This window comes from Ceratotherium simum, chromosome 2, assembly GCF_057802395.1.
Source record: "Ceratotherium simum simum isolate JZ-2026a chromosome 2, ASM5780239v1, whole genome shotgun sequence".
Taxonomy (NCBI): domain Eukaryota; kingdom Metazoa; phylum Chordata; class Mammalia; order Perissodactyla; family Rhinocerotidae; genus Ceratotherium; species Ceratotherium simum.
Window position 1 is genome coordinate 94,475,183 of NC_141901.1, and position 24,908 is coordinate 94,500,090.

The 24,908-nt window shown below is 40.4% G+C and overlaps 1 protein-coding gene across 1 annotated transcript in view; it reads right to left on the reverse strand.

The window, feature by feature from the left end:
- The window catches only part of SGIP1 (SH3GL interacting endocytic adaptor 1), a 199,492-nt gene that overhangs the window by 53,981 nt on the left and 120,603 nt on the right, over nucleotides 1-24,908 (reverse strand). Inside the window, exons 8-16 of the mRNA XM_087449314.1 lie at nucleotides 23,960-23,971; nucleotides 20,753-20,777; nucleotides 19,773-19,824; nucleotides 18,632-18,717; nucleotides 15,537-15,629; nucleotides 12,821-12,895; nucleotides 10,191-10,682; nucleotides 3,312-3,439; nucleotides 2,235-2,361 (exon numbers count right to left, since the gene is read on the reverse strand). Of these exons, the coding sequence (XP_087305440.1) occupies nucleotides 2,235-2,361; nucleotides 3,312-3,439; nucleotides 10,191-10,682; nucleotides 12,821-12,895; nucleotides 15,537-15,629; nucleotides 18,632-18,717; nucleotides 19,773-19,824; nucleotides 20,753-20,777; nucleotides 23,960-23,971 (1,090 nt within the window). The remainder of the gene's footprint in view (nucleotides 1-2,234; nucleotides 2,362-3,311; nucleotides 3,440-10,190; nucleotides 10,683-12,820; nucleotides 12,896-15,536; nucleotides 15,630-18,631; nucleotides 18,718-19,772; nucleotides 19,825-20,752; nucleotides 20,778-23,959; nucleotides 23,972-24,908) is intronic.

A 24,908-nucleotide genomic window follows, 5' to 3' on the forward strand; every position in this document is an offset into this window, starting at 1 on the left:
TGCCCTAGGTCTTTCAGAGCCATATTCTTATATGAACTGTTGTGTAGAAAGATTAGACTTGCTGTTAAAAATTTAGTCCTTGAATTATATTAAACTTTACAATAAGCAAGTACAAATAAATAAATACAGTTTCTACTACACTTGCCCCAATTTTGGCTCAAGTGTCATAGGAATTGTCAAAAATTACGGTGGCAGTGGGCGGGAAATGTTGAGCCATCAACTTCAGGAATTTGCTGCTGAAATTCTCTACCTCCCCAAGCCATTTGACTACCTTAAGCTGACATTCCAAGTCGGTCATGAAGAGTCAGCCCCTTGGTGCTGAACAGCCAAAGCACATCCTCTCCAAAAAGAGGTAGACAGTAATATACGAGAAGCTGCTCGGTAGTCAGTCACTTGACAGTGCATTTACTTCAGAGAGAAGTGGCTGTCAGGTGGCCTGCAGCAGCAGGAAATAAAGAACAGGAGAGCTAGGAAGATGAAAACTAAATAAAAATAACAGAACCCAACAGATTAAATGAGAACGCTCCTCAGCAATGAAGCCATGTGACAATCCTCACAGGTGGGTTTATTTCAACTCCTCTGTGGTTCATCTTGAAAGACTGCATACTAGATGTGTTAATAATCAGTCACTGGCCAGAATCTGAGATTTCTGCAGCAGGGAGCATAAAAACACATTGTACAAAACATGGACACAGTTCGAATTCTCTGTGTGTGCAATTTCCTCTGTGAATTTCAATGAGTTGGAAGAATCCATTAGAGAGTCATCCGAGGTCACTTGAGGTCTGCTTTCTCTGAGTGACAGTTTATTCTTTTCACTTTCCTCTCTGACCAACCAGGAAAATCACATGAAGTGGGTGGAATAAATGATCTTGAGCAAAACAAACCAAAAGCAACAGAGCAGAAGTGGGGAAATGGCTGTAGCAATCAAGAGTATTAAAGAGAGTTCAAAAATAAAGTTGTTACAGAAAAAACAAACAAAAAACCCAGAGAGAAATGAGCTAATAGACATCTAAAAATAGGAAGCCCCAAATTGTTCCAACTGATGATGCAGATAAAATATAGACTTGGCTATATAAATAATGTTAAATATCTGTTAATGAATCACAAAAAATTGGATAGCTGGCTATATTTTCACCAAATTTGAAGGATTCTTTTGGGCTGGTCTGATTAAAAATATAGAGCACGTGATATAGTTGAAATTCTCTTTGGGGGCCCTCAGAGGCACACCTTAACTTATTTCCCAAGGAAAAGAGGAAGTTCTTCTCCAGAAGAGCTTCAGACTTTGTTCAAACTACTTGTCACATGGGCAACTGTGTAGCAAGCCGGTCTTCCGTAAGTAGCAGCAGGAATGTATTTAGCTTGGGCTAACGATTCTCCCAAGCAATGCAGGATGGGGCAGTGGGTTTATAACACAGAAGACTTGGAGGGGAGTTCAGACAACAAAGGAGGACAATGGGAAAAAATGGAATGGGAAAGCCCCAGTCAGAGACACCATGCAAAGGGGACAGAGGCAGTAGGAGCTCAGGAAGACGGGTAAAGGGGTATAGAGAGAGACCAGCCTGGGAAGAGGGAAGACACTCCAGGCGAAATGAGGCTTTTAAACCTGGGAAAACCATCCAGCTGAGCAGCCCTTCTCAACTCTTCACGTTCAGCAAACCATAAGGAAAGAGGTATGAAGGCATTTACTGAAAATGCCAGCAATGACATTTCTTGGGGAAAATTGACATCACTGAAAAGCACTAGAAAAAATGTCAAAAAGTTTGCTCAAGTCCCACAATGCCAATGTTTATACCATCTGTCAACATGAGGACAACCAAAAGTGATGAAGAAATGAAAACTTTGAGGAAATAAAAGTTCTAAATTTTGTGATTTCTGATGGGGTACATGGTTGGAATTTAAATAAACATACCCCCTCAAAGGAGACTCTTCTTATTATAAGAAATATCTAAATTACAGGAATTTATTTGACTATTTCTTCGTTACTTTTATGAATAGCTCTGTACAGAATAGCATAAGAGAATTCCTGCAATACAGAGGGATTAATGTTCTTTTATTTGTTTAGTGAAAGCCCTTTGCCTCCTTTGCCGAGAAGCTGCTTTTAAAAGAAGAGTCAGATGATAGCAAAACACACAGCAAAACAATTTCGACCAGAAACCCAGGGCCTGGGGTTTCAGACCATAAAAAATAGCCAGTCAAAACCACACACAGATTAAAAGAGAGGAGATAATTTTTACCAACTGTGGGAGTGGTGGCTGCACTCAAGGAATTGGTGGACGATATCGAAGATGTGCTTTCGGCTCGGGCTAGAGGTGCTATCGGAGGAGGGCTGGAAGAATGTGTGGGAGGGCTAAAAGGTCTGGGCTGCAGAGAGAAGAGAGAGATGAAAAATTAGATAATCAGGTCATAGCACTTTTGTTCTATATTTTGAATATTCCAGCCCGAGATATGACAACTCAGGTTCTTAAAAGAGTAGAGGTGACACCATTTTTACACTAAGGTTGATTATATCTATACAGGAGCTTGTGGTGGAGCTAGAGGAACTATAAACCACCTCGTGCTGCATGCAATAGGTACATCAGATTCAGAGAAGCGGAGACCTGTGGTCAGTGATGTTTCAGGGCTGTGAACGCACGTGCCCTCAGGGACTAAGCAGGTAGCATAATGTGGGAGCTTATACCCATTTAAAGATATTTGAATACAAAATACTGTACTGTGCTAGCTAAACCAAATATTATGGACATCACCAGTTTGTGACTCCTGTGCATGGGTGCCAAAGAAATTGAGCTCTGCCAGAAGTCTCTTAATCGTTTACAGAGAATGTTTTCTACCCCTCAGCCTTAAAACACAATGCAAGAAACTTCTGGAACAAATTCATCGGGCCACCACCCTCCTTTATATTCACATAGTATGCCTGCCACCAGCAACTTTTCTGTGGTCTGGGGACAGAAATCAGGACTTGCCCGCTCTTGGAGTCTTCCAAAACCAGATAAATGTGGTGAAAAGAAACACCTCTCTTTCAAAAGGATTAAGCATAATTGAGCATTACTATATTAACTTGCATTAAACCCACCCTAGCAGAACGGAGGGCCCCAGAATCCTAGTCCTACCATTCCAGACCTCGGCTTGAAAGATGATAGCTGTCTGAGGAGGGTTGAAATTCACACCCATACTGCAGGGACAGTCTTTCGGATGTCACTGGTTAGGGCCATGTGTACAAGTGCTCTAGGCTTAGACCTGAAGTTGAGATGGCCCGTATTAAGTCATTCACCAGGTGTTTCTAAGCGAGCCAGGGCAGAAGGGAACGTACATACCACATCTCCGACCCCAGGCTTTCCCGGAGGCAGCTTTGGCCGAGATGGAGGCCGGGGAGGAGGCGGCGGTGGGGTAGTGCTGCTGCAAGGAACCAAGGGAGTGCCTGGCCGAGCAGGGGACGATGCACCTGAAAAACAAGCTGGTGTTGAAAACAGCTGGAAACACAGGCGGCAAAGCGCTCTCATCACCTGACCCCTCCCTCCCCGTTCCCACAGCACCAGCCCAGGACACTTCTTCTACCTCAGCAGTTACTATATTCAAGACTGTGGCTTGTGGGTTTTTTTTTTTTTCTTAAATAAAGAAAAAAAAGCACTCGGTTGAACTATGGTTGATGGCAGAAGCTGAAGCTCATCGCCGTTTGTTGTCATGTGACGCCCAGGGAAAGGTAAATCCTTTTATTCCTCTCTGCGACAGAAACTATGTTCTCAAGACTCTCGGCTGGGTGGTGGGTAGCTTTCATTGTGACCACATACACACCAAACTTATGATAAATTCTCTCACCTTTTTGCATATTCAGAATTTATTTATGTCCAAGACGAAAATGGAGGTTAGAACTTGCAGGAAGATGAATGATTTTCCCACATTATATATTTTTAAAATATGTATAAGAGAGTTATCCTTTTTACGGTGCTGCAAAATGAGTGCTAACTTTATAAATGTAAGCAAACACTTGATGCCGAGCAAAGGAGGGAATATAAGAAAGGAAATCAGATGTTGTGTGAGAACTTTGTGTTTAGAATCTTAATAACAGAAACATATTGAATTTGGAGGATTTTAGTTTTTGAAGGAGGCTGCTTAGGTATCTGCCTACCTAGAGTTTGCCCACAATGATGTCTGTGGAAGAGCCTCTTGGATTTACTTTTCTGGCTGTCAATGACAAGCATATGAAACACAGAAGACACACAGAGGCTGGCATGCACACCCACCACACACCAGTGGGGTCTCTGGACTCGGGGTCTGCCTGTCTTCAGTCATACGTCGGCTATGCGGGGAAACTACTGGGCTAAAAGCCTTAAGAAAGTCAAGTCAATATTCCAAACAGTTCTTGTTCAGAAAAGTTCCAGCTGCTTTTGAAGTTTTGTCACTTTGGTTAGAAGCACAGGTATCAAATCATTCCAAGAAATTTCTAAGAAATCCTGCCCCAGGAAAATACCCACCCCCTCCTTGCTCCCCTCCAACACACCATGGAACTGTGCTCTCCAGATAGTCCTAGACAAGCATCTCTGTCTCTGGATTTTCAGATTCTCAAAGAGCTTTGAAATCGAGCAGCAAAAACCATCATCTCAAAATCTGCTTAGGAGAGTCCCTGGGAATACACTTTGCTCCTCTTGTTCAAACAACCTGAAATCTTGAGTGCGTTATGTTTCTCTGTGCTGTTTATTCTAAGTGTGAGTTCATTACTGTGAAACCCTACTAATAATCATCCTACCCCCAGTTCTTCTCCACCACTACCACCTTTTGACTGTATTCTCACTTTTTATTTTATTGGGGCAGGGTCTATGCTAGGCACTTTCCATGCATTATCTTATTTTATCGCCACAATAAGCTTTGGAATAAGGTACTGTAATTATCTCAATGGAAACTAACCCTCACAGATATTCGGTAACTGGCCCAAGGTCACACGGCTCCAAAGGTCTATTTAACTCTGAAGCCCAGGCTCTTAAATACAGTGTCCTGGAGCTTTGGGCGGACAGTGGAGTCCCACATTTTGCATAAAGTCTTATTTTTGCATAGGCAGATTGCATGCATCTCTCTCAACAGAAATATTCTTAGTCTTTGGCTAATCTTCTTTTAAATAAAAAAATAGGGTATGTTTTGACAGGTTCCACTATGAAGTTTTCTTTTGAGTGAATAAATTTACACCCAGGATGTTTCCAGAACAGGGAAGTGACAGCAGAGGGATGGGAAATACACCGTTAAACAGCAAAGTCTTTGTCAGGAAGTTTCATGGGGCTTCTTCCGGGTTCTATTTTGCTGGAAAATTACGCCATAGAAATGTTTCAAAATGTCTATCCGAGGGTCTATTTCCAAGAAATAGTCTTCCGAATCAATCTCAGGAAAAGGTCAGTGGCTTATCCCTTTCCTACATGTTCCAGATGAGAAAGTTAGCAAACCACTATCATAATGCTTGGGGGACTGATAAGGGGTTGTCATCAGGCAGTGCAGGCTATTGGAAAACTGGATGAGATGTCAGGTGATCTGAGTTCTGGCCCTGCTACTTCGTATCAGCTGTGAGATTTTCCCCTCTCTGAACCCCAGCTTCCTGTTTTTAAAAACAGGACATGTTTCTACCTTACGAGGTAGTTGTAACAATCGAAATGGAAAATGCTTATGAAAGTGTTTAGTAAACTATAAAATGCTACACAAATGGAAGGCAATAGATGTTGATGATGGTGGTAAAGACTGTGTCTTTTGATACAGATACAACTAAAAGCAAAGAAAAAAGTGGCTAGTTAACTGTTTTCTTTTTCCTTTATGGACATCCCATTTAACTCACTTTTTCCTTACTGAATTGATTCAATTGATTTGTTGTGCAGTTAGAGAGACACTAAGGGAGTGTTTAAGAAGCAAAATCCTGCTTGACAGAACCCTGAGGGTCAGCAGAGGGTGTTCAGGGCCTGAAGGGTAAGTGATAACTGAACTAAGGCTTCACATGCTTTTGTGAGATTGCACAATTGTTTCCTATTGTAAGAGTGTAGAAGGTTATTATTTATGCATCTCTATCCTCATTCTTCGATCTTCAATTATACTTTCATTTCCCTTCAAGCAGTGTTTATTCCCAAGAACAATGCTGGAAAATAATTGGAGAAAATCACCATTTAAGGTTTAATGGTAAGATTTAAAAATCACTCTTACATTATTTGAGTTTTGTGAGTTCAAAAGAGTTGGCAACCGCTGATGTGCTCTCAATCCATTTGCTGCTCTCAACCTGAAGTTCCATCATAGTTTCTTTGGCAAAAACCCCTGAGAACCACATAACTAGGGCTTCAGGTTTCATCTCTCTTTTTGCGTGGGTGTGGGTGGGGGGAATTGGAGGGCAGCTGGGGAGAAGGTAAACGGAATGCAACAGATCTGGGGGCAGATCCTGGCTTTGCTACTTATTGGCTCTGTGACCGTGGCCAGGTTCCATCTTTGAGCTTCCATTTCCTAACCTGTAAAATGAGGCTAACACACCACGATGTTGTGACGAGGATCAAATGAATTAAAATATATGCACTTCGAAATATGTAAAGAATTAAACAGCCTTTCCCAAATCGTGTTTAATTATACCATTTCTTTGAAGAAAGTGTTAAATATGTGTGGAAATGGTTACACACTATGTTTCCTTTTTGGTGACCAGCACATTAAAAGCCCTAAAACGGTCCTGTCCAATAGAGCTTTCTGCAATGATGAAAATATTCTAGAACAAGTGCTGTCCAACATTGAATTGTGGCTACTGCATCTAAAGAATTGATTTTTTCTTTTAATTTTAATTACTTACAGTTAAGATTAAAATAGCCACATGTGGCTAGCAGCTTCCATATTGGACACTGTCGCTTTAAAAAGATTTGTAATCAAGAAATATATTTGTTTAATTCAACCCCATGTAGCTCAGACTTACTTGTTTATGGATGTGTGTGCGTGTCTGTTTGTGTTTAACATCTTTTAATATGGCTTTAGTTACCCAAGTTAGAAAATGTTGTGCTGAAGAGTCTATCTTTGCTAACACCTCCCTTTTCCCAGCCTCCAAACTTGCTGTAGGCCAATAAAACAATTTCTCCATCCCATCCCCTGGGCACACAACCCACATGGGAGAAGAGAGAGCCTTTGCCAGGAACCAGTGTCTGTGTTCCAGTAAAGCCACGTTCTGGCCAAACTTCGTATTTTTAACTTTTGCCGTAAGGAAATTAAAGTTCTGGGAGCAAATGCATAACTTCCAACTGTTTTTCAATAGCAGGTGACTCTTCTGATTCACAAGGCCATGAGTACTGTCTAAACTTGGTCAGTGACAGTCACCTTGCTGTGAATGAGATTTTAAAGTACGCATAATGGTAGCCACTTAAATATTGTTTGAGAAGTACGGGAAAAGTTAGTCCTGTCAGGCTAAGTGTTAGTAAAGCAGGTAGTGAGAAGTATTGCTAATCTTTAAAATATGAGGCCATATCTTATTGTTTTAATCCTAAATTTACATTTCTGCCAGTCTGCGTATATTCCATCAACAAAAGATTAAGCAGCAAATAAACTGGGACTTAATTAAGGAGAAAATGGTGCAAAGTTTTATTTATTCATGAGCTTCATTGGCCCAGTTCAATCTTCCACTTAGAAATTCAATCCTTTAATGCCAACAAAGTGTAGTTTTCTCCAGCTCAATTATTAAGAATCAATAGTCTTTACTGGATACATTTTAAAGTAATTTCAAATAAGGGTACGGAAGTTAAACATTAAAACAACAACAAAATTCTCAAAGATTCCAGAAAGAAAGCCAAAGCTCCTCTCTTCGCTCATTAGATCAACGGTCAATTAGATTATACTAACACCTCCCAGAGCCTTGTGGAAGGCGATGGAGGCCCAGATGATAACCAAGCTGCCCTGTCCTCCTCCCTCAAGGTGTTTCTTTTGAGGATATCGTAGTGGCCTGCCACTGGAGACAGGGCATTATTCCAGAAGGCTCAGAGCCTGGCCCAGGAAAGAGTCCCACAGAAGACAAGGGAAAGACGCCCCTCTTTGACAATGGACAACCAGCTTCTTTGGGTTTGAGGTCTGAACTGAAGGCTTTCTATAGGGCCCTTTATTATCTTATTATCAGGTGAGTAAGGAGCCTTATATCCTCAAAAAGACCTAAAAAAGCAGTAGAGGATGGAGGTGGTCCTCTACAGAAAGGAGCACAGAGGAGTAGGTTTGGAGAGAGGACTTTTTTTGGGGGATCTTGTTGATGATGCTGTGCAGTATAGATGGGTGTCAGTCATCAAATAAGTTTGGGATATTTTGTAACTAAACCTTATAAGAGTGCTCGGAGAGCACAGTGGTTAAAAACACAGGCTTGGGATCAGACAGAGCTGAGTATGAATCCCAAGTCTATCACCTCTAGCTGTGTAAACTTGGGCAAAATACTTAAACCTCCGAGCCTCAGTTTTCCCACCTATAAAATGCAGGAAATAAGAGTATGACCACGTGGGGTTGTTGTGAGGATGAATGATAAAGCACTTAGCATGATGCCAGGATGAGAAACTCTAGCTATTGTTATTATTGGCAAAATAAAGGCTCTCAGTGGGCCTATGGAAAAGAAGCCTGCTGAGTTTGTTTTAACACAACCTTTCCCAGACTTCTTTGAGTATTGAACAGTTTTCCTTTTGTGTTGGAGGAAGGCACAGGGGGGCACATCTAATGATATAAAACATCGGTGTTGTGTGTGGTACCAGTGAATCCCCAGCCCTCTCCTTGATCAGCTTGGACGCTCCCCCTTTAAGGCACAGAGGAATTTGTAAACACAGAGCAGGCACTGAGAGACACGCCCTGACAGGGGCAGCAGTGATGACTGACTATCAGAAGAGAGAAACGCCTTGCCTGTCTGTCTCTTCCCAGGTCTAAATAACTTACACTTGGACATCTCTCTCCAAAGAGAGAGGCAAATGGAAAACAAATAGCACATGACGGCCCTGGGAAGGTGCCTACTGAACCCACAGGCATAGGAGAAAAGGCACTGGGGGTCTTGCCAGACAAGCTCGAGTACCAGTGGAATCGACAGTATGGAAGAAGATGCATTAGAAAAATCTCGATCTTCCTTTGGTATGCACGGCAGGCATTCCCTTCATAATTAGAGAACACAAAATGAAGCTTCAAACGTGGAAAACCAAAAAATCAGATTCAATGTCAACATTTGTATATAGAGTCCCCAAACGTACATTTCTGATAGACTTTCCCATCTCCTGTCACTCCACTTAGAGTTGACCTCCTAGGCTGATGAGCATGTGAAATGAAATCAGAGAACAGCTTGTCTTCAGCGGCTGATTAGGTTGGGGATGCAGTAAGGCATCCTTTTTCTGGCCATCCTCTAAAATCTCCTTTTCAAACTCCACCTCTTTTTTCCTGAAGTAGTTAGAGGGGTTAATATGCTTCGCCCCCAAAAGAAAAAGAAAAAAAAAACAGAAAATATTGACCTACAAAAACTAGGGCTCTTGAAAAAAAAAGTACAAACACAGTTATAAGATGAATAAGGTCTGAGGATCTAATGTATAACATGGTGACTATAGTTGATAATACTGTATTGTGTGATTGAAATTTGCTAAGAAAGTAGAACTTAAATTTTCTCAGCAAAAAAAAAAACGACAAACAAGGGTAAAGGGTAATTATGTGAGGTGATGGATCTGTTAATCAATTCGATGGGAGGACTCCTTTCACAATGTGTACATATATCAAATCATCACGTTGTACACTTTAAATATCTTACAATTTTATTTGTCAATTATACCTCAATAAAGCTGGGGGAAAAAAAAACAAAAAAACCCAAACTAGGGCCCTTGTGAAGGCATCTGACAAGAAAATCAGACATTTAACATGAAACTCATTCGCTATGAAACCTGTCTTTCTAGAACTTTCCTGAATTCCAAACAATGACATCACAGCTTTCTTCAAGAAATGTGCATTTCCTAACTGCAGGGTGGAAGGCAGGGCACTCCTAAGGGCTGGGAGTGTGAGGCAGAACACATCCACAGACTTGCACCATGACTGCGAGCATTTGAGGGACTAGGGCATGCCACGGGGCCACAGGACACCCAAACCAGAGGAAGGATGGCTGAAGCTCTAAAGCCAACTGCCAGGCAGGAGGAGGGTGTTGCTCACACTGCAGCAGCCACGGCCATTCCCGGTCACACGAAGCACACTCAAACAGTAAGACATACCGCTGGTGGTCCCCGTACCACTGCCTGAGCCAGGTCCGGGGGATGAAACCACAGTCCTGTAGGTGGGTGGTGGCGGGGGAGGCGGAGTTGCTCTCTGTCCCAACCCAAAATCTTTAGGAGACGAGATTGTTTCTAAGTAATCATCTTTAATGAAGGTCTGCTCAGCGACTTTCTTCTGGACTTCTTCTAAATTGAGCGGCGATGGTACATTGCGAGGAGGACCAGGAGGTCCTGGGGGGCCTGGAGGACCTGGAGGGCCCGGAGCTGGGGAGTCAGCTGGGTTGTCTGATGCAGCTGGTGGGGACACCACCTTTTCCCTTGGAGTCAACTCTGGAGTAACATTTTCCGGGGACGTATCAGAAAAATGCACCCACTTTTCTTCAGCATTGACAGAAACAGACTTGGGGGACAACACTGGACCAAAAATGCTGTCCAAGTCATTGATTGATGGTAGCTTTTCAATTTTGACCTCTGTGGCTGACTGGTCATTTCCTGTGGTTAAAGTAGTTGATTTTAAGCTTTAATTGACTTTGTTAATATTTTTTTTTTGGGGGGGGGGTATTGGGAGTGGTGAGGCAAAGCCTGGTAGATAGATTGCCTGGTGAGGTGCCTTAGTGGGCATACTGTATGATGTCAAACTATCTTGACTGGATTTGGAGCTGAACGAGAGGGGAGAGTTCCCTGCCTCCATAACGTGAGCTTCATCTTTTTATGCTGTCGTTTACCCTTGTGCAGGGTGACCACTGTTAGCTACTTCTACCGTCATCAGAAGCGAGGAGCATGCTCTCAAAGGCTGCTCAGAAGAGTGCGAAGTGGGCTCATGTTGGGAAGGCAGAGTCAGGTGCACAGAGAAGCATACGTTCTGGAACTGCGAATTCCAGAAGGGAAATCCCTCTTGAAAATCTGGCCTACTGAAATACACATGACACATTCGAGAAAGGATTGACAGCTGGAACTCTCCCTCATATTGGATAAAGACTGTCTACTCCATCATATTAAATGAAAATGTTCAGTGAAACTGATTATAATATCTGTTAGTTTAAAAAATGATCACATCATAATCAGCCGTATATCCTCCACTCTAAACACACCAGAAACAGAGTACAGGGATTATTTAAAGAGATATCCCCACACGTCTATTTACAAACACACACATACACACCCCACAAGCAACATACACATAGGTTATTGAGAAGACATTTACTACTTATTAGAACTGTTACATATATACCTGTTTAATAGGGAAGAAAACTATAAATATAATTTGTAATTTATAATTTCTTTTCTCGTCAGGTCTAACCTGTTAATGTGGTAGGCATAACTATGACATGTACTTATCTCCTGAAGTCTCATGAAACAGAAAAGTCTCTGCTTTGCTTAAACATTAGCACCAGCTAATTCTTTTTAATTCTTATCAGTAACTAGAAAAAAAAGGAAAACTATCTTCTACAGCTTGGCAGGAAGCACTTGATGACAGCTGCAGTGTGAGGGAGAGCACTGTTTTTTAACTGAGGTTATTCAAATTAGAAATTGTTACCTAAATAATTGCAAGGCATGAGCAGAAGCCACCTTACCTTAAATAACCCTTCGGCTATAAGAAGCCATATTTCACACTTGAGAAGAGTTACCCTTCAAGGCTACAGATAAATGGGGTGGCAGTTTGCATGTCCCACAGTATTTATAATTTTGTCGCTGGTAAATTTATTTATATCTAACATATTTATGGAACTACAAGGGGCCAGAATGGTTTGAACTTGCAAACACCTTTATCTATGACACTCTGGATGACTCTCCGTGGGTCTGAGTCAAACTGACTATGTCTTGCATTTGCTCTTGTTGATAAATTCTCCACTACGTAGCTATCAAACTCACCAGGCTGCATAAATAGCAATGGATGAAGCTGCAGTAGAATTCCAAAGGTGATAAAGAACCACATTCTAAGGGCCCAGACACACAAAATAACAATTACTGCCTTTGACTTGCTAGCCCAATGAGACTAGGCAGAGTATAAATTGTATGAATTCATAGTATTGATTTTAATAGAAAGTAAAGATGTGCCTTAGAAATTATCTATCTAATGGCATGTGTATTTCATCATCTTTACACATCTCTTTGCCATGGGATAATAAACACTTTAATGATTACTGGGGAAAAAATTCCCCACCACTCAAGCTTACCCATATGCTGCACTTTCTGGGAACCATTTTATGGCTTCATAGACTAGACAGTTTTAATTCTAGAAAAAAAATTATCTGTTCTTGGAAAAATATGAATTGTGCCTTGAGACTTTTAATTTGTAAATCATTAAAATGAGATCCAATGAAGAGACATGTCAATTAAACAATGATTTTCTTTATACTGAGATTTTTTTTCCTTTCATTTCACAAGTAAATGTGGCCCTCATTCAACAAAATTATACAAAATTAGTTGAGAAAGTGAACCTTTTCATGAAATCTGGGAGTGATACCTTAAAAGAAGTCTGCATAGTAAATTGTAATGGAAGTAAAACTGAATGCAAACATTGTCATGTTTAGTCTGGCCTACAGCTTCTGACATGTCCAGGGCGTGTTGAGGTCCAGGGCCACTGCTGATTGCCACATGATCCCAGAGCACAGAAAACTAACGCTTACCTGGTCCAACTGTTAAGGGGGAGCCTGTTCGGGGTGGGGTGGCTGGTACATTTTTTGGAGGCAGTGGTGGAGGTGCTGCAAAGAGATGAGAAGGCAAGCATTATCGATCACTTTTTCCCTAAGTTAAACAATACTCTGTAGACAAGCAGAATTTGGGCTTTCATTCATATTCCTACTATTGGAAACAGAATAGCCATTAATGGTCTAATTTTTTTTTTAAGTTCAGAACTAAGGGACTGCAGCAGGACTCATTCAGATTCTTCCATTTTATGGTAGTGATAAGAATTTGTCAAAAGAATGTCATATAATAACAATAATAATGTCATCATCTTATTCATTCATTCCTTTATTTGACAAACCTCAAGTGCCAACTAAGTCTCCATCCCATACTAGGAACCAGGGACACAGTATTTAATAAAAGGACCCTCTGCTCTTGAGGAATGGACTGAATGAAAGAATATCATGTTCAGTTACAGTCCAGAGTCTGTTCGAGGAAATGAGAACAGCTTGGGTGGGGGCTCAGGTGAGGGGTTTTTAATATAGTCAGGATATTATTGCCTGGATTGGGTCTGGAAAGATTTCTCAAAGTTATATGTCTTAAATTTTAGTACATTCTTGAAAGTCTGAAGCAAAATGATTTAGGTCAAGAAGAATGAACAGATTCCTTTGGTAAAAATAATGGCTAAAAAAAAATCTCTGAGATAGAAAAAGTATCGTATTATAGCCCCCACCCAGAGACTCATTCTTACAAACTGGACTTGTCATTTTGTGGGCAAAGTTAGGAATTCCTGTTTCAACAGGTACATTTTTTTCTTTTTCTTTCTTTAAATGAATGTCTTCTTGTCACTGGCCATATTTGGTATATTCGAAGAGTTCACACTAATCTCCTAAACCAGCCCCAAGTTCATCTGTGAGTCTGAATGAGGCCCAGTCTTACGTAACCTAAAAGCAGAGCAAGTCAGCAGGGCACCAGCTGGAGAGCTCCTGCCAGTACCCTCCACCTGCCTGCAGGAGAAAGAGCCCCTTCTGTCCTTCCTCCCCCACCCAACTCTATTTATTTATTTTTAGAGAGCATCCTATCCTTCCACACAACAGGCACGGCTAACAGGCACGGGTAACAGGCATCATCCTGAAGCCCATGGACACGTTGTTCCTAATCTTAGTTAAGAACTTTGAAAACTACACCTCAAATGGATCATGTTTTCCCACTGAAGTTAAGAGTCAACCAGGGGCACTGTTTCTGATTAAGGATCTCTGCAAAAATTGAGATCATAATCAACAAAATATCACAAAAACAAATAAAATAAAAGTCTAATAACTTAAAATAGTCAACTTATGCTGCAACCATGAAATGAGCAGAATTACACAACACACATCAATTATACAACAGCCTCTGTTGTGTTAGGTGTAAACAGAGCACATAAAACTCATAAAATTCTAAAATACCAACAGTTGGACTTAAAATCAATACATAATCTACATAAACATTTCATTTATGTATTTTCCTGGCCTTTAGGAAGGGTTTTCTAGGAATAATTCGGATAGCTCAGATCTGTAAAGAAAGCTTTTCAAAGAAAGAGCTTTTTTACTGGCTTTGTTTCCCAGCAGCATGGAGAAATGTTCAAAATCACGCCGCTGGGGTTCAAATCCTTTCAAAACTTATCTTTGAAAGTTCAGAAAATTTTTAAAAGTTCTTGATAATGCTGTTTTTCTTATCTGTTATATGAAGGAAATATCCTTGTAAAGACTGGATCGCCTGGCTTTATAGCAATATTCCCAACAAATAACCCTTGGGCCTTTGATTAGGAAGCCCCATGAGCATTTTTAAGACTAAGAAGCAGAGCCTTGGGGATGCTGAAACGGAAAAAGTATTAAGTGGTCTGTATGTGAACCTCATGAAGTGAAAAGACTCTCTGGGTGCACCACCCACCTCCAAACCTTTTCTCTGAGATCCTACCCTCCTCACATGGGCGTTTTAAGGAGTGCTTTCTACATGCGCATCTGCTATGGGAAGCCTACTGAAATGACAACTCCGTAAATCTGTCAAACAAGTGGTCCTACTGAGTGAGCAATCCATCCAGTCCAAATAGGCCAGCCCACTGCAGGTGAAGGGCTGTAAAGAGCTTCAGGACCTCCTTTCCCGCCACCTGGAGTGGGGGAGAGGGCATGCCAGAATATGCAGGGCTGATGGCTCTGCTTGGAGATAAATTTGCCCTGATCTCCTGTCTCAGCTTCTCTCCACCACACAGGGTTGTTTCTCTTGCTCTTCAATTATCATTCTTTCCTCTCAATGTGTCCTTTCTATCCTAAGCAGCCTCAGTTGTTGTGCAGACTAGCAGAGACCATATCTGACTTGGCCACCTGTGTGTTGTGTAACAGCCCACCCTGGAGCATAGTAGGTTCTTTAGCTCACTTGCTTCTCACTCTTACATGTACGGGTCAAATGAATGAATGAATGAATGAATGAATGAGTGAGCCTGTAGGATGTCAGAGGAGGCTACAATTCAAAGTTAATAATTTTGCTTTATTTGTCTGCCTTGACAAACTGCCCTAGGCCCCTTTAACTCTAAAGCCTGTTAGGATAACATCTATTCTTAATATTATACAGTCCACATGTTGCTTGCATAGACTTTCTAAGAGTTGCCTAATTTCACTATGCAGACAGACAGTAAAATGAGTCACTTATTTTTCCAGACAGAGCAGACACATAACTTACTTCCAGTGGGAAAGGGCCTTGTTAACTTTGGCGACTCGATGCTTGGATTAATTGGTTGGCCTGAACCCCATATCTCAGGCTGATCTAAAAGAACTGGAAACACAAAAAGAAAATTTCCCAGGGTAAGTTCAAAAAAGAAACACCCCCATTTTAGAACTTAAAATCTCAATTTAAAGTTGAACTTCACAAAATTATTTCCCTCTTGCCTCAGTACCAGCAAATTAATTTAGGAACGTGCTGCTCCTCATCCTTTTCAAGCAGAGAATGGAACAGGAGTTGGTGTGTGTGTGTATGTGTGTGTGTGTGTCAGGGGGGTGTCTGTGTGTGCACATACAGCTAAACAAAGCTTTCAAAGCAGAGTGTCTGCATTTTCTTCCCGGTTGGTCACTTAAGGACATTCTGAAGGTCACTACATGTCCTGGCTCCTTTTCTGGCATCATTTGAAAATCCAGGCATTAATCCCATACACATTTGTTTTAAGTTGATTTATTTAAAGTTTGCCATGAATATGCTTTAAAATGTAAATGCCCGGGTTCTGTACAGTGGTTCCTATCTTTAAAGGATCTTATAGAGTCTTTAAATAAAGCTTTTATAGCATCATAAAGAGAACATTCTAAGAATGTTTGGTGAATATCTTAAGAGAACCAGAAAAATAAACAAGTGCTTAGACGTCTAACGGAAATCAGGGCAATCAGGTATTGGGCCTAAGGACACTGAATCTAAAGTTCCTTCTCTTTCTTTTGTCTCCTCCTCTTGATTTTTTATTGCTATGGTAACAATGTAGTGACCTAGCTCTTATCTGCACCTATCACATGCCAGGGTCTATGTAAGCGCTGCTTGTAATTCATTATGTTGTAAAACACAGGCTGGCAAGTTAGTCTGATGTGGGTGTGACTCCAGCCTCCACACTTCCTGTAGGACCTTGGGCAAGTCATTTAATCTCTGAGCTTCCCTTCCTTCAGTGTAATGATAATGAGAGCAATCTCAGAGAGTCACCAAAAGGATTAAAGGAGGTAATGTATATAAATATAATGTATGTAAAATGCATATAAAACACAATACAAGGCCAGTAGCTATTCTATGTGGTTGATATTGGTAGCATTTTCAGGAGAGGAAACCGAAGATTAGAGTGGTTAAATAACTTGCCCAAGGGCACACACAGTGAAAGCAGAGCTAAGTCGCTCTACTAAGTAGCTAAGATCTGATCCCAGTACACATACCTGACTCCAAAATGCATATTTTTTCCCAGGCCTTTTAAACTAGTGACAGAAGAATCAATCAAAAGAAGTGAGAGTGAGCAGATGTGAAAGGGGAGTGTGGGTGTTGGAAGAGCTAGTGTGCTTGGTGCAGATGTTGGAACTTTTAGGACTTCAGGGGCTGAAACCATCTAAAGCACCATGACGCTGGGCTCATTGACAAGTCCAGGTGTGCATCTCCTCTCCATCACAAACCTCAAAGATGTCATAGCTTTGTTTTGTTTTAACTTAAAAGCAAACATTCTCCAAAGATGTGAAGCAGCACTTTTTCTTTTTCATGGATTCAATGCAGGACACCACCTTGATTTTAAGAACTGTTTTCTATTTTGTATATCAAGTTTCCATACAGTTATGGAATTCCTTTAATGGGCAGTTTCAAATGCAACAAATCAAATCCCACATTCAGTCACTATGCAGTTATATCATTAAAAGCGAGACTGATCACAGGTGATTTAATAAGACAACAGATGACCTCATCGCAAGGCCACCTTTACACAGAGATTCTAAGTTGTAGACATTTAAATCACTGAAGGTGTATTCGGAGATATTCCTTACACATTTTCCTAACTGCATCGCTGAAAAATATTCAGATGTGGCTGACTGCTAGCTGTCTCCCTGCACCCATTCTCCGCTTCTTCTATAGTTGAAGCGTTTTAGCCGGCCACATGGCACTAAATTCTCTCCGGTGGGCTCGTTGGAAGTGATGTGTGTCTCTCCCAGATTTTGCTCTTGTAAGAATTGGCAGTGAGTTCCATTGGCCCTTCCCTCCACCCTCCTTTCTTCTGACTGGGAGATGACAAGAGCTGGAGCAGCCCCCTGGAACCCGGAGATGAAGGCCACGTGTTGAGGAGAGCAGAGCCACCTTCCAGTCCTACACTGTTTACTTTGAGACTGTTAACACGAAACAGAAACAAAACTCTATCTTATTTAATTCACTGTACTTTGGAGTCTCTTTGCTACTGTGCTCAGCCTACTCATGCTTTCAAGTCTTGTTGTCCTTAACACTAAATTTAATTTCCTTCACAAATGGGTCCTACAAAAATAACATTTTATTATACATATACACCATAGTGTTCATAAATCAAATGATTTTTATAAAAACATTCCATATTACCAAATACAGCTATTGGAGATACATGCATTGGTCATAACTACATTTCAGGAATAGATTAGATTTATTTTATAAAGAGTTTCATTTATGTCAGCAAGGTATATATTATTTACAGCCATTCCAAAAAAGATGGTTAATTTTAAAAAGTTACATATTTAATTCTAGGAATATTTAATAGGTAAATCCAACAATAATGGCTGAAATTATATTTCTCCCATCACATTTTATTTCTTAGATGCTAAATGATTCCAGGTCATTCCTGGGTCTTGAACCTGCAAACAATGTCTGTTATGTGAGGAATCCAATTGACACCTCCACTGATGAGGCGGACAAGAGAGTAAATGTGGGCAGAGAGGCTGGGTCACAATGACAATGACTACGATGGGAGTTTGAAGGTCTGGCTTCACAATGATGGCTGTTTGGCTCACAGGGCACTTACTCTCTGACCAGTGATTTGTATAGATTTGCAGTAATTCTTACTGACCTCTTTTGAGGAATGCACTTGTTAGCCATTAGACATTTCTAGAAATAAAGTTTCAAATCCTAAAATACTAGAGGTTTGCAAACCAAACTCCTGTGCTGATGACATACCTAGATCAAAATTTTTTTTCACCTGAGGATCTGATGATAAAATAAAAATATGCCTCAAAATACATACATTTACTCTAGGCACATTATACTTTAATGAAAAGAAAAACAAATCTATAGATATACAGAGTTTTTCTTACCTTCCGTCTTCTGTTCATCAAAAGCTGATTCTAGTGGTGGGCCAAAGAGGGGAGCAAAGGCCACAGTGTCATCGGGAGGTTTTTTGCTAGACAACACACATTAAAACAAAACATAGAGAAAGGGCATATTAATGCTAAAAAAGATACGCCAGCTTTCAAATACTTTTCACAGTAAGGTAGATGTATGTGTGTGCACTTGTGTGTGTACATATGTATTCACACAAGCTCCCGCAGGGCTAGGAAGTATATAAAAGGATGTCATGTATATTATGGACAAAAGAATTGGTAGGAGATGAGATCCCTGGTTCCCAATGGGGGAACAAGGTGCTGGTCTGACAGAAATAAGTTGAAGGAGAGAAACTCCTTGAAGCATCATGATTCTCTCTACCTAGAAGAGATAACCCTAGAGATAACATCTGGTTGCAAAGCCCCTTACTCTCTTAAGATCTCAAAAACCACCTATATGTGTCTTCACCACATCTTTGTGTTGTCGTTACTGCAGTTTTTCATTAGTGAAAGACAGGCATAGGGAGGTTAAGTGACAAGCCACCCAGGAAGTGTGTGTTTGAATAAGACATGCGTGGTGTGAGGGAAGAGATGAAGAGGAGATGGAGGAGTTGGAGAAGGAGGGAAAATTAAAAGGCTCTACCTCGTAAATAGAAACAGCAGTCGTTTTGGAAAACAATGCCCTTTAGTAGAATGTTTACTTAACTCAAAGAATACACATGTCAAATACAATGTTTTGCTAAAAACAAAATAGAAGATTCCCTTGGTGTAGCAGGTGGAATGTATCACAAAGTTATATCCAACAGGCTACTCTCCACAGGGCAACGTAATTATATTTTAGGTCAGCATTCCAGACACCAAAAGACCTCTGCATGGAGAACTTTCAGCTCTCATTAGTGAGGAGACTGCACATTGTGATAGACAGTTACTCAAGACGACACGGCACTTGCCTAAAGTCTTGCTCAGGCTGCACTTACAAGAAATGAGAACATATTTGAACCATCTATGGACGTACACATATGAACAGGTCCTTTATTAACAGAAGCTGAGAGCTTAGCCTGAAGAAGATTTGCTTAATTGTTAACAGTGTGTGATGCCTTGCATAAAACACAACTCATGTTGTGTTCATGCTCACCTTATAAGTTCTGGAGTTGGTGTGGAACGCCTGGGTCTTGCCACTTCTTCACCTGATGCACAGGACAAAGGAACTTTTTAGGCACATTTTTGCCATTCACTTCTGACATGTCTTATGAGCTATGTTTGGAAACACTTAGAGATTTAAGTCCCATCAATAAGCAACTCAATATGAAAACTTTGCAAAACAAACCCTCTCCCCTGGCAATGCAAAAGCCATATATTAGGCATATGTAGTAGCATTTTCCCTGGCATTTTTAAAACCTAATTAGCCAAGGAACTACCATGATAAGTTGTCAGAAGATTTGCATACTGCAGAGCTAAGTGGAATGGCATATCATTCTTCGAATGTCTGCTGTCTTGATCAGTTCTGCTTCCTAATTACCATAAGAGAATACTAAGCCAGGCCATATGCACATAGTACATGAATCCAGCATTCTCTGCCTGTTCTTTTCTTGAAATGCCAAGAGAATGTTATACCTTTAACTATGAGCCATGAATTTAGAACTCCCTAGAATGTGTTGTATGCAGCAGAGGAAAATCATGCCCTCTGTATATTATAACCTATATCATATCACTTTGGTTGACTAAAATTTCCATATCAAATAACACAAGAATGAGTAAGTTGCATCTACCTTCACTTCCTTCTGCCCTCTTCCTCTCCTCATCCCCATCAACAAACACATATTTGATTAAATTCATTTCTAAAGTCAAATGATACAGCAAGAGTTGACAAATATAGGAAGAAAATAGCAATGTTTTTCTAAAAACACTCATTTTCAGAATTTAAACATTAATCATTCAGAAACCACAGAGCCCCTTTAACATTACAAGATTTCTTTGCTGTGAAAATAAAACATTTGTAAGCCTTAAAAATCAAGCCCAAGAGTGTATAATTCAAATGTATATATGCTCCAAGATCCAAGGGACTAGTCCTTCTTTTAAATCGGACTCTAGTTCTGGTAGCTAGGAAATACTTACTGGATAAGTTCCTTTTAATTGCACCCTAGAATTAGAAATAGAGACTATAAGGTTTAAGACCACATATATGTTATATGTACAATATGTATATTTCTGTCATTGCAATGAAACTGAACTCAAAGAAATGCAGATGGGAAAAATGAAATTTTTCTCAGAATTGCATTCAAGTTGGATATTGTAGATACACACATATAAATCTATTTTTTATTTTACTCAAAGATTATAGAGAGGAATGGAGGGTAAATCATAAGTCTTCTGAACCAGAAATACTCCTTACCTGGGTAGATTTGGTAAATTAAAGTAAATACTGAATAGTCTATTAAAAAGGAAAAACTCTTGAAGTCTAGCAGACAAGAAAGTAAATTTAAGTTTAGCTTACATTTGATGTTTGAAAATTATATAATGTATTAGGAGTACTGTATGCTCTTATCAGATGGGGTCCCTAAGTTGTTAGTAGAAACAGTCGTTAGTTTACTAATGTATTTTTAAAGATATAAGTGGCAAATATTAAAGAGAAGGAAAAGGTGGAGGCATTGCCACTGAATGGGCTGTTTTATTCAGGGAGCCAGGGAATTTCATCCTCCCCACCGATCCTCCACACCCCAATTTCTTCCGCTTGCCTGCTACTCAGCCCACCAATCTACCAGTTGGGAGTCATTCTTTTAGCTCAAGGTATTGTGACACTACTGGAATGAAAATAGCTTTGGCAGGAATAATCTGCGAAGGTCTTAGTTTTTACAATGCCCTGGCAGAAACTTATTTCGATAACAGAAGGATCGATTAAAGTTTTGAATCAAAATCACTATGAAAGGTTTTTAGCACGGGGTGCTACCAGAAGAGAAGACCACCAGAAGGATGGCCCATGAGCCCGCCTTAGGAGAGTGACACAGGCAGAGTTGGGGGTGGGGAAAGTGGAAGCATAAGAAAGTTTTCCAAAGGGTATGACCATGAGTTTGGTGGACAGTCACCAAATATACATTTTTTTCCTACTTTCCTACTCTGGTGAAGGCTCAATCTGATGGTCACAGATACATTTTCTTCTCTCAAATGATAACATTAGCAACTCAGGACAAGATGTAGCATCTCTGTAACAGACCTATACGAAGCTTCTTTCCCTCTTTCCTAAGGATTCATCAGAACTTTCTGTCTCATTTTGAACTCATTTATGATAGACGACCAGTTTCAATCTGAGCAAGGAGCCATTAGGGGTTTTCTAGTGGTTGGCCTAATCTCTCCAACTATATTTTCTGATTTGTCTTGCTAAATAATGCAATCTGTGTGTGTGTGCCATGTAGAGAATTATTACATTATTAGCAATAACTTTTTAAATAAATAAACAACATTTATTTATTTTGATAAACACTAAATTAATGTTTAATTAAATTACATATGTATATTTAAATTAATACATAAATATTTTAAATAAATATGGTCATCTAAATTTGCTACAGTCATTAAGGGAGTTTGGATATCATTTGAGTTTTGGAAAATAAGACGCTGTAGACAAAAATAATAAGAGAACAAATTGTTTAAGTGGAATTAAAATGTTTTTCTGGGTGATGGAGCCTCAGGTAATCAGATTTTTATTAATAAGGTCTGACGGAAAAGATACAGGAGATCTAGTTCCAAGAAGTCAATGACAAGATTGGCATTGAGGAAACAGGACGCACCTAGTATTGTGAGACCTGAAATCCAGGAGTTAGGGGACCCCAGAGGCTGTACTGAAGATCTTTCGGTCTCTCTGATTTACCCCTTTTATTATGAAACTTATGAAACCAAGAAAGGTACAAAGCTTCTTTTGTACTCATTGATTCCCAGGGTATCGATTCATTCAATAGATATTTATTGTTCAGAGGCACAACAAACAAGAAGCCCCTGTAACATTTTTATTAAATACGCCTCATGAATGAAGAATCACCAGTAAAGTGCAAGCAAGACATGGCAGAAATATGCAAGAAAACTCTGTTTAGAAATTAGGAAGCACAAAATAATATCAATTTATAAAGGAACAGATATTTGAACAATCAGGAGCAAGTCAGCAGCAACAGAAAAGAAATCCCACTGTCAGCTGGACCCAGCATACGGCCTTGATGTTGCCGTGTGACAAATCTAGAACAAGGCTAAGGTGATGTTGACCACACAAGCCACAGTCAGGAAAAAAGTCCATTGAATTCAAAAACCTTCTCCTCACCAAGTGACCACATTTTCCTCCTTTCAATGATTGTCCTTATGAGTATATTGTGAATAAATTTCCTTCATTTTGAATTACTTAATTCACTCTTTTTCCTTTAAAAAAAAGAGTAACGTCATAATCTGAGATTCACCTAATCGCTGGGTTGGAGTCATCCACGCCTGAACAGTAGTTTCTGCAGGTATTTTCTTTGACCCTCAGCTATGTGGTTTAAACAGAGAACCACCAGCGGGGCAGCTGGGGCAGAGTACTTGCCTCAAATAATAATTGAGTAATTGAATTGGCACAGGCCTAGGGATCTTTCAGAGGTGATTGTTTTCAGTTCCACTTCTAATCTCAATAGACTGAGCAGGCAGATGGGGGTCATTTCAAACATAGCAAAGACTCTTCTTTTTGTTGCTTTAAATTCATCACATGCTTCAACCCGAGGAAAATGACTGAGATTTCACTTTGAACAATGCAAACTAATACTGATTTGTCTTTGGGGTTGAAATTTAGAATTAGGTGACAGCCTAGGTGTATTAACTTGAAAACGTGTCTCCTCCTCCCTAGATGGAAATCATGTATTATTATGTATCAGTGTATACTGACCAACGTAAGTTACCATCCAGGGACACATTTTGAATTCAAACTTAAAAACCACATGGCTTAAAAATTGTTTCCTTAATTTCTTTATAGTTTTCTTATTCTTTATTATCACTTTGCTATAAATTTCTATGGTGTTTTCTGGCCAATCTACACACACACACACACACACACACACATACTCTCTTCAAATTTAGCACTAGGAGTTGGGATTCCTACGTATTAGTAAGTTTGTTATGGAAAAGTGCTCTGATAATCCTAGAATATGCTCTTGACACTTATAGGACCAGAGGCTTCCAACCAGTAAACCTAAATCCTCTGCCTCGTTCATGCTGGGTTATCATAACTTAACAGAAAGCCAACCTGGCCACCTGGCCTTGGCAGCAATTTTCTCTATACATGTTTAAGGTAAAAACGTTGAGAGTTCTTACCGGACTGCGCCTCTGTGATCGGCAAAAAGGAAGAGAGAAGAGACAGCTAGTCAGAGAATGATGGATCAGTCAACAGGCTGGGTAATAGAAGACTTCATACAGCTACCAACACACGCTCCAAGTAATCAGGCCAAAGGAAGACCCGCAGTCATCGTGTTTGTGGCTTGTTTAAATCACAGGAAGGTTTTGGAGAACTGAAAGAGAATCTCTCCATGGTTTAACAGCTTTGCTAGGGGGGAAGTACTAGCTTCAGTTACGTGTACACAAGAATGAGGCAGAAACGTACAAGAAAACTTGACTGACAGCTTTTAATGTCTTGTCATAAGGAACTTTTCTTCAGATTATTTGGGGAGGGGAGTTTTAGAGAATAGTACAGGGGAAACTATTTCCCGCACACAACAGAGAATTAGCAAACACCACAGACATAGTGAGGCCTAAGGGGAACCTCCAACAGTCAGGGTGCGGGGTTAGAGAGACCTCCTCTTCGCCTGGCTCTTCCCGTTGGTGATCTGGGGAAGGAGCGCTGGTGAGGACTTTTTTGGGCAACTATCTGTTTTTGGCCTGGTGACTTGAACAGCCTCCGCCAGTGGGCAGGAATGTGATGGGGAAGGTGAGGAGCCCCTGACAAGCATAATGAGAACTGTCCAGCGCCGAAAGAACACAGGTGGACCAGATGATGTCTGGCAAAACACAACAAGTAGACGTATGACCTCTTTCTTTCACTCCTCAAACCTCGATTATGGCTGCTGTCAATTTACCCCAACAGTCTCTGACTGCTCTCCCTCTTGAGGATTTTTCTGTAGTAACAAGAGTGACCATGATGTATGTGGGGACAGAGGTGTCGCTCAGAGTTTCACTTTCAGGATATGGGCTAACCCGTTCATTCACCAGAGGCTACCTGGGACCCAGTATTGGCCAAATCCCAAAATCTGGGCCAGGAGCATAAAAA